We start from the raw sequence: 9248 nt of genomic DNA on the forward strand, positions 1-9248 counted from the left end.
GGCCTTTATTATGTTGAGGAAAGTTCCCTCTATGCCTACTTTCTGCAGGGTTTTTATCATAAATGGGTGTTGAATTTTGTCAAAAGCTTTCTCTGCATCTATTGAGATGATCATATGGTTTTTCTCCTTCAGTTTGTTAATATGGTGTATCACATTGATTGATTTGCGTATATTGAAGAATCCTTGCATTCCTGGAATAAACCCCACTTGATCAGGGTGTATGATCCTTTTAATGTGCTGTTGAATTCTGTTTGCTAGTATTTTGTTGAGGATTTTTGCATCTATGTTCATCAGTGATATTGGCCTGTAGTTTTCTTTCTTTGTGACATCCTTGTCTGGTTTTGGTATCAAGGTGATGGTGGCCTCGTAGAATGAGTTTGGGAGTGTTCCTCCCTCTGCTATATTTTGGAAGAGTTTGAGAAGGATAGGTGTTAGCTCTTCTCTAAATGCTTGATAGAATTCGCCTGTGAAGCCATCTGGTCCTGGGCTTTTGTTTGTTGGAAGATTTTTAATCACAGTTTCAATTTCAGTGCTTGTGATTGGTCTGTTCATATTTTCTATTTCTTCCTGATTCAGTCTTGGCAGGTTGTGCATTTCTAAGAATTTGTCCATTTCTTCCAGGTTGTCCATTTTATTGGCATAGAGTTGCTTATAGTAATCTCTCATGATCTTTTGTATTTCTGCAGTGTCAGTTGTTATTTCTCCTTTTTCATTTCTAATTCTATTGATTTGAGTCTTCTCCCTTTTTTTCTTGATGAGTCTGGCTAATGGTTTATCAATTTTGTTTATCTTCTCAAAGAACCAGCTTTTAGTTTTATTGATCTTTGCTATCGTTTCCTTCATTTCTTTTTCATTTATTTCTGATCTGATTTTTATGATTTCTTTCCTTCTGCTAACTTTGGGATGTTTTTGTTCTTCTTTCTCTAATTGCTTTAGGTGCAAGGTTAGGTTGTTTATTCGAGATATTTCCTGTTTCTTAAGGTGGGATTGTATTGCCATAAACTTCCCTCTTAGAACTGCTTTTGCTGCATCCCATAGGTTTTGGGTCGTCGTGTCTCCATTGTCATTTGTTTCTAGGTATTTTTTAATTTCCTCTTTGATTTCTTCAGTGATCACTTCGTTATTAAGTAGTGTATTGTTTAGCCTCCATGTGTTTGTATGTTTTACAGCTCTTTTCCTGTAATTGATGTCTAGTCTCATAGCATTGTGGTCGGAAAAGATACTTGATACAATTTCAATTTTCTTAAATTTACCAAGGCTTGATTTGTGACCCAAGATATGATCTATCCTGGAGAATGTTCCATGAGCACTTGAGAAAAATGTGTATTCTGTTGTTTTTGGATGGAATGTCCTATAAATATCAATTAAGTCCATCTTGTTTAATGTATCATTTAAAGCTTGTGTTTCCTTATTTATTTTCATTTTGGATGACCTGTCCATTGGTGAAAGTGGGGTGTTAAAGTCCCCTACTATGATTGTGTTACTGTCGATTTCTCCTTTTATGGTTGTTAATATTTCTCTTATGTATTGAGGTGCTCCTATGTTTGGTGCATAAATATTTACAATTGTTATATCTTCTTCTTGGATTGATCCCTTGATCATTATGTAGTGTCCTTCTTTGTCTCTTCTAGTAGTCTTTATTTTAAAGTCTATTTTGTCTGATATGAGAATTGCTACTCCAGCTTTCTTTTGGTTTCCATTTGCATGGAATATCTTTTTCCATCCCCTTACTTTCAGTCTGTATGTGTCTCTAGGTCTGAAGTGGGTCTCTTGTAGACAGCATATATATGGGTCTTGTTTTTGTATCCATTCAGCCAGTCTGTGTCTTTTGGTGGGAGCATTTAGTCCATTTACATTTAAGGTAATTATTGATATGTATGTTCCTATTCCCATTTTCTTAATTGTTTTGGGTTCGTTATTGTAGTTCTTTTCCTTCTGTTGTGTTTCTTGCCTAGAGAAGTTCCTTTAGCATTTGTTGTAAAGCTGGTTTGGTGGTGCTGAACTCTCTCAGCTTTTGCTTGTCTGTAAAGGTTTTAATTTCTCCATCAAATCTGAATGAGATCCTTGCTGGGTAGAGTAATCTTGGTTGCAGGTTTTTCTCCTTCATCACTTTAAGTATGTCCTGCCACTCCCTTCTGGCTTGTAGAGTTTCTGCTGAGAGATCAGCTGTTATCCTGATGGGGATTCCCTTGTGTGTTATTTGTTGTTTTTGCCTTGCTGCTTTTAATATGATTTCTTTGTGTTTAATTTTTGACAGTTTGATTAATATGTGTCTTGGTGTATTTCTCCTTGGATTTATTCTGTATGGGACTCTCTGTGCCTCCTGGACTTGATTAACTATTTCCTTTCCCATATTAGGGAAGTTTTCAACTATAATCTCTTCAAATATTTTCTCAGTCCCTTTCTTTTTCTCTTCTTCTTCTGGAACCCCTATAATTCGAATGTTGGTGCGTTTAATGTTGTCCCAGAGGTCTCTGAGACTGTCCTCTGTTCTTTTCATTCTTTTTTCTTTATTTTGCTCTGCAGCAGTTATTTCCACTATTTTATCTTCCACCTCACTTATCCGTTCTTCTGCCTCAGTTATTCTGCTATTGATCCCATCTAGAGTATTTTTTATTTCATTTATTGTGTTTTTAATCGATGCTTGATTCGTCTTTAGTTCTTCTAGGTCCTTGTTAACTGTTTCTTGCATTTTGTCTATTCTATTTCCAAGATTTTGGATCATCTTTACCATCATTATTCTGAATTCTTTTTCAGATAGACTGCCTATTACCTCTTCATTTGTTAGGTCTGGTGGGTTTTTATCTTGCTCCTTCTCCTGCTGTGTGTTTTTCTGTTTTCTCATTTTGCTTATGTTACTGTGTTTGGGGTCTCCTTTTTGCAGGCTGCAGGTTCGTAGTTCCCGTTGTTTTTGGTGTCTGTCCCCAGTGGCTAAGGTTGGTTTAGTGGGTTGTGTAGGCTTCTTGGTGGAGGGGACTACTGCCTGTGTTCTGGTGGATGAGGCTGGATCTTGTCTTTCTGGTGGGCAGGTCCACGTCTGGTGGTGTGTTTTGGGGTGTTTGCGGACTTTTTATGATTTGAGGCAGCCTCTCAGCTAATGGGTGGCGTTGTGTTCCTGTCTTGCTAGTTGTTTGGCATAGGGTGTCCAGCACTGTAGCTTGCTGGTCGTTGAGTGAAGCTGGGTGCTGGTGTTGAGATGGAGATCTCTGGAAGATTTTCGCTGTTTGATATTATGTGGAGCTGGGAGGTCTCTTGTGGACCAGTGTCCTGAAGTTCGCTCTCCCACCTCAGAGGCACAGCACTGACTCCTGGCTCCTCAATTTGGGATGATTTGTTGTCTATTCATGTATTCCACAGATGCAGGGTACATGAAGTTGATTGTGGAGCTTTAATCCGCTGCTTCTGAGGCTGCTGGGAGAGGTTTCCCTTTCTCTTCTTTGTTCTCACAGCTCCTGGGTCTCAGCTTTGGATTTGGCCCCGCCTCTGCGTGTAGGTCGCCGGAGGGCGTCTGTTCTTCGCTCAGACAGGACAGGGTTAAAGGAGCAGCCTCTTCGGGGACTCTGGCTCACTCAGGCCGGGCGGGAGGGAGGGGCACGGAGTGCGGGGCGAGCCTGCAGCGGCAGAGGTCGGCGTGACGTTGCACCAGCCCGAGGCGCGCCGTGCGTTCTCCCAGGGAAGCCGCCCCTGGATCCCGGGACCCCGGCAGTGGCAGGCTGCACAGGCTCCCGGAAGGGCGGTGTGGACAGTGACCTGCGCTCACACACAGGCTTCTTGGCGGCGGCAGCAGCAGCCCCAGCGTCCCACGCCCGTCTCTGGGCTCCGCGCTTTCAGCCGCGACTCACGCCCGTCTCTGGCGCTGCTTTACGCGGCGCTCTTAATCCCCTCTCCTCGTGCACCAGGAAACCAAGAGGGAAGAAAAAGTCTCCTGCCTCTTCGGCAGCTCCAGAGTTTTCCCGGACTCCCTCCCGGCTAGCTGTGGCACATTAGCCCCCTTCAGGCTGAGTTCTCGCCGCCAGCCCCAGTCCTCTCCCTGCGCTCTGACCGAAGCCCGAGCCTCAGCTCCAGCGCCGCCTGCCCCGGCGGGGGAGCAGACAAGCCTCTTGGGCTGGTGAGTGCCGCTCGGCACCGCTCCTCTGTGCGGGAATCTCTCTGCTTTGCCCTACCCAGGTATGTGGGGAGTTTCTTGCCTTTTGGGAGGTCTGGGGTCTTCTGCCAGCGTTCAGTAGGTGTTCTGTAGGAGTTGTTCCACGTGTAGCTGTATTTCTGGTGTATCTGTGGGGAGGAAGGTGATCTCCGCGTCTTACTCTTCCGCCATCTTACCCGGAAGTGATTCTGTGTTTTATACAGCAGCTTCACCATTTTACAATCCCACCAGCAATGCACAAGGATTCCAATTTCTCCACATCCTTGCCAATACTCCTAATGGGTGTGAATTGGTATCGCATAGTGGTTTTGATTTGTATCTCCCTAACAGTCATTAATGTAGACTGCAGAGCATTTTTTCATGTGCTTATTGGCCTTTGTATATCTTATTTGGATATATGTCTATTTAAGTATTTTGCCTATTTTTAAATCAGGTTGTTTTAATTGTTGTTAAGTTGCAGGAATTCTTTATATATTCTGGATATTAACCCCTTATCAGATATATGGTTTGCAAATATTTTCTCCCAATCCATGGGTTGTGTTTTCCCTCTGTTAATAGTGTACTTTGATGCACAAAATTTTAAATTTTGATGAAGTCCAATTTATGTATGTTTTCTTTTGTTGCTTGTGCTTTCAGTGGCATAGCCAGGAAATTGTTGCCAAAGCTAATGTTATGAAGCTTTTCCGTTTTCTTCTAGGAGTTTTACAGTTTTAGCTCTAACAGTTAACTCTTTGATCCATTTTGAGTTGATTTTTTGTATATGGTGTAAGGTAAGGGTACAACTTCATTCTTTTGCATGAGGGTATCCAGTTTTCTCAGCACCATTTGTTGAGAAATCTGTCTTTTCCATATTGAAAGGTCTTGGCACCCTTGTGCCAAGGTTTATTTATGTGAAAGGGTTTATTTGGGGGCTGTCTATTCTATTCCACTGATATATATGTCTTTATGCCAGTATCACACTTTTTAAAATTACTGTAGCTTTGTAATAAGTTTTAAAATCCAGAATTGTGAGTCCTCCAACTTTGTTTTTCTTTGTCAGGTTGCTTTGGCTGTTCAGGGTTCCTTGAATTTTAAGATGAGTTTTTCTATTTCTGGAAAAATATCATTGGGATTTTGATAAGGATTGCATTGAATCTGTAGATCACTTTGGGTAGTATTGGCATCTTACAATATTAAGTCTTTTCAATCTGTGAACAAAGGATGTCTTCCCATTCATTTGTATATTCTTTAATTTCTTTAAGCAATGTTTTATAATTTTCAGTGTACAAGTCCTTTGCCACCTTGATTAAGTTTATTCCTAAGAATTTTATTATTTCTGATGCTATTGTAAATAGAATTGTTTTCTTAATTTCCTTTCTGGATTGTCATTATTATTGTATAGAAACACTATGGATTTGAGGAAGTTTCTTTCCATTACTAGTTTATTGAGTCTTTTTATCATAAAAGGGTGTTGAATTTTGTCAAAAATATATTTCTGAATCAGTTAAGATGATCATGCAATTTGTTTCCTTCATTCTGTTAATATATATTACATTAATTGATTTTCATATGTTGAGCCATCCTTGCATTCTGAGAATAAATCCCACAATCCCACTTGGTCACAGTGTATAATCCTTTTAACATGCTGCTAATTTTGGTTTGCTAGTATTTTGTTAGGGATTTTTACATAATATTCAAAAGTAAAGGTGTGTAGTTTTCTTTTCTTGTAATGTCTTTGTCTGGCTTTGGTATCAGAGAAATTCTGGTTTTATAGAACAGGTTAGGAAGTGTTCCCTCCTCTTCAATATTTCAGCCCAGTTTGAGAAGGATTGGTGGTAATCCCTCTTTAAATGTTCGGTAGAATTCACGAGAGAAGCAATCTGACCCAGGATTTTTCTGTGTTGGAAGATTTTTGATTACTGATACAATCTCCTTACTAGTTAGAGGTCTATTTTTATGTCCTATTTCATCATGATTCAGTCTCAGTAGGTTGTGTGTTTCTAGGAATTTGTAAATTTCACCTAGGCTATTCAATTTGTTGACATACAATTGTTCCTACTACTCTCTTATAATCCTTTTTATTTCTATAAAATAAGTAGTAACAGCCCCACTTTCATTTCTGACTTTCGTAACTTGACTTTTCTTCTCTCCCCTTTTCTTCCTAATCGATTTAGCTAAAGATCCGTCAATTTTGGGCTTCCCTGGTGGCACAGTGGTTAAGAATCTGCCTGCCAGTGCAAGGGACATGGGTTCGAGACCTGGCCTGGGAAGATCCCACATGCCGAGGAGCAGCTAAGCCCGTGCGCCACAACTACTGAGCCTGAGCTCTAGAGCCCGCAAGCCACAGCTACTAAGCCCACATGCCACAACTACTGAAGCCCATGTGCCTAGAGCCCATGCTCTGCAACAAGAAAAGCCACGACAGGCTGTGAGAAGGTCTCTGCCGGCTTGTAGAGTTCGACCTCATGGCGGAGATAATTCAGGAACGCATAGAGGATCGACTCCCCGAATTGCAACAGCTGGAGCGCATTGGACTGTTCAGTCGTGCGGAGATTAATATGAAATCAATCTTTTGGAACTGATCCAGCGAAGACGAGTTCGTATTGGGTATTCATTTAAGAAGGATGAGATTGAAAATTCTATCGTACACCGGGTACAAGGTGTCTTCCGACGTGCATCAGCCAAGTGGAAAGATGATGTTCAACTTTGGCTGTCTTATGTAGTCTTTTGTAAGAAGTGGGCTACCAAAGTTCAACTTAGCAAGGTATTCTCTGCCATGTTGGCCCTTCATTCGAACAAGCCAGCCTTGTGGATTATGGCGGCCAAATGGGAAATGGAAGATCGCTTGTCTTCAGAAAGTGCAAGACAACTATTTCTTCGGGCTCTGCGCTTTCATCCAGGGTGCCCGAAACTTTATCAAGAGTATTTTAGGATGGAGCTGATGCATGCTGAGAAATTGAGGAAGGAAAAGCAAGAGTTTGAAAAAGCCAAGATGGATGTGGGGAATCTCGAGTATGCTGAAGAAATCCTTATGGGCGAGTTGGCAAGGATCATCTACAAAAATTCTGTAAACATAATTAAAAGTGCAGAATTTCATGTGTCACTGCTTTCAATTGCACAGCTATTCGACTTTGCCAAAGATCTGCAAAGAGAAATTTATGATGACCTTCAGGCTCTGCATACAGACGACCCCCTCACTTGGGATTATGTGGCCCGGCGAGAATTAGAGATCGAGTCACAGCCAGGAGAAGAGCCGCCCACAACGAAACAAACCAAAGTGGCAGAGGTGGGCCGCCGGGAGGAGAGGTGCTGTGCTGTGTATGAAGAGGCGGTGAAGACTCTTTGTACAGAGGCCATGTGCAAGTGTTACATCAACTTTTGCATGGAAAGGTTTGCTAAGAAGACAAGCAGTCGGCTCCTCAGAGAGAAGAGGCTGGAAAGAACCATGGTTGCATTCAGGAAGGCACATGATCTCAAACTTGTACCAGAATTCCAGTACAAGCAGTGGAGCGAGTTGTTGCTGCACCATGACTTCCTTACGGAAGCTCTGGAGGTGGCAGGAGCGGGGATGGAATTGTTCAGAGGCTCCGTGATGATGTGGCAGGTGAAGCTGCAGGTGCTGATTGCCTCAAAGAGCCCTGACATAGCCATGCTTTTTGAAGAAGCCTTTGTGCACCTGAAACCCCAGACTTGTCTGCCATTGTGGATTTCTTGGGCAGAGTGGAGTGAAGGTGCCAAAAGCCAAGAAGACACTGAAGCAATCTTTAAGAAAGCTGTCTTAGCTGTCACGGGTGGCGACTCAGTCACTCTGAAGGATAAGTACCTGGATTGGGCTTATCGAAGTGGTGGCTACAAAAAGGCCAGAGCTGTGTTTAAAAGTTTACAGGAAAGCCGTCCATTTTCAGTTGATTTTTTCAGGAAGATGATCCAATTTGAAAAGGAGCAAGAATCCTGCAAGATGGCGAACTTAAGAGAATATTATGAGAGAGCTGTGAGAGAATTTGGATCCGTGGATTCTGATCTTTGGATGGATTACATCAAAGAAGAATTGAACCACCCCCTTGGTAGACCTGAGCACTGCGGACAGATCTACTGGCGAGCCATGAAAATGTTGCAGGGAGAGTCAGCAGAGCTGTTTGTAGCTAAACATGCTGTGCACCAGGCCGGCCAGTTGTGAAAAGAGGAAGAACACAGCCAACTCTGAAATAGTGTTGTAAGCCCTCTGCATAGTTTTGTTTTATGCATTCATCTGCAGTTTGCTGAGATGGCAGACGAGGTGGTGTCTGATTTTGAGACATGCTTTAATTTTGTTAATGTGCTAATCTTTAATGCCAGAAAAGAGAGCTGCTGTTTAGTGGCCAGAGGCCAATTGTTGAGGCCAGACCTACCATAGGTCCTAAATGTTTTCCAAAATACATGAAAATCGTATCACTGATCTTCTTTTATTACCACCGGTCAAACTTGAGTATCTCTAATCTAGACCCAGGGGTCAGTTAAGATAGGAAAGTACAGTTCTGTTTGTTTATTGTCTCTTTATTATAAAAGCATATGTGGTATGCGTTTGTTGTCGAAACTATGGGCGGAATAGAATAATGTGGAGAAGAAAATAAAAGCATCCTGTCATTTTAAAAAAAAAAAAAAAAAAAAAAAAAAGAAAAGCCACGACAATGAGAAGCCCACACACTGCAACAAAGAGTAGCCCCGGCTCACTGCAACTAAAAGAAAGCTCGTGCACAGCAACCAAGACCCAACACAGCCAAAAATAAATATAAATAAATAAATAAATTTATATAGAAAGAAAAGATTTGTCAATTTTGTTCATCTTTTTCAAGAACCAACTTTTGGTTTCACTGATTTTTTTCTATTGTTTTTCTATTCTCCATCTTATTTATCTCCACTCTAGTGTTTATGACTTCTTTCCTTTTGTTAGCTTTGGGTTTAGTTTTTTCTTCTTTTTCTCAACTGTAAAGTTAGGTTGTTGAATTGAGATCTTCCTTTTTAAACGTGTTAACAGCTAGAGATTTCCCTCTTAGCATTGTGTTTGCTGCCTCCCATAAGTTTTGGCCTCCCATAATTATGTTTTGTTTTCATTTTCATTTCTTGCAAGATATTTTCTAATTTCACT

The 9248-nt window shown here is 41.4% G+C and overlaps 1 protein-coding gene across 1 annotated transcript; it reads left to right on the forward strand.

The window, feature by feature from the left end:
* Window positions 1-6553: 6553 nt before the first annotated feature.
* On the forward strand, window positions 6554-8741 carry LOC132483907 (U3 small nucleolar RNA-associated protein 6 homolog). The gene is given in 2 exon segments (XM_060089784.1): window positions 6554-6676; window positions 6679-8741. Coding segments are annotated over 2 exon segments (1710 nt in total). The 5' UTR covers window positions 6554-6588; the 3' UTR covers window positions 8301-8741.
* Window positions 8742-9248: the final 507 nt, after the last annotated feature.

Source organism: Mesoplodon densirostris, chromosome 1 (genome assembly GCF_025265405.1).
Source record: "Mesoplodon densirostris isolate mMesDen1 chromosome 1, mMesDen1 primary haplotype, whole genome shotgun sequence".
Classification (NCBI taxonomy): Eukaryota; Metazoa; Chordata; class Mammalia; order Artiodactyla; family Ziphiidae; genus Mesoplodon; species Mesoplodon densirostris.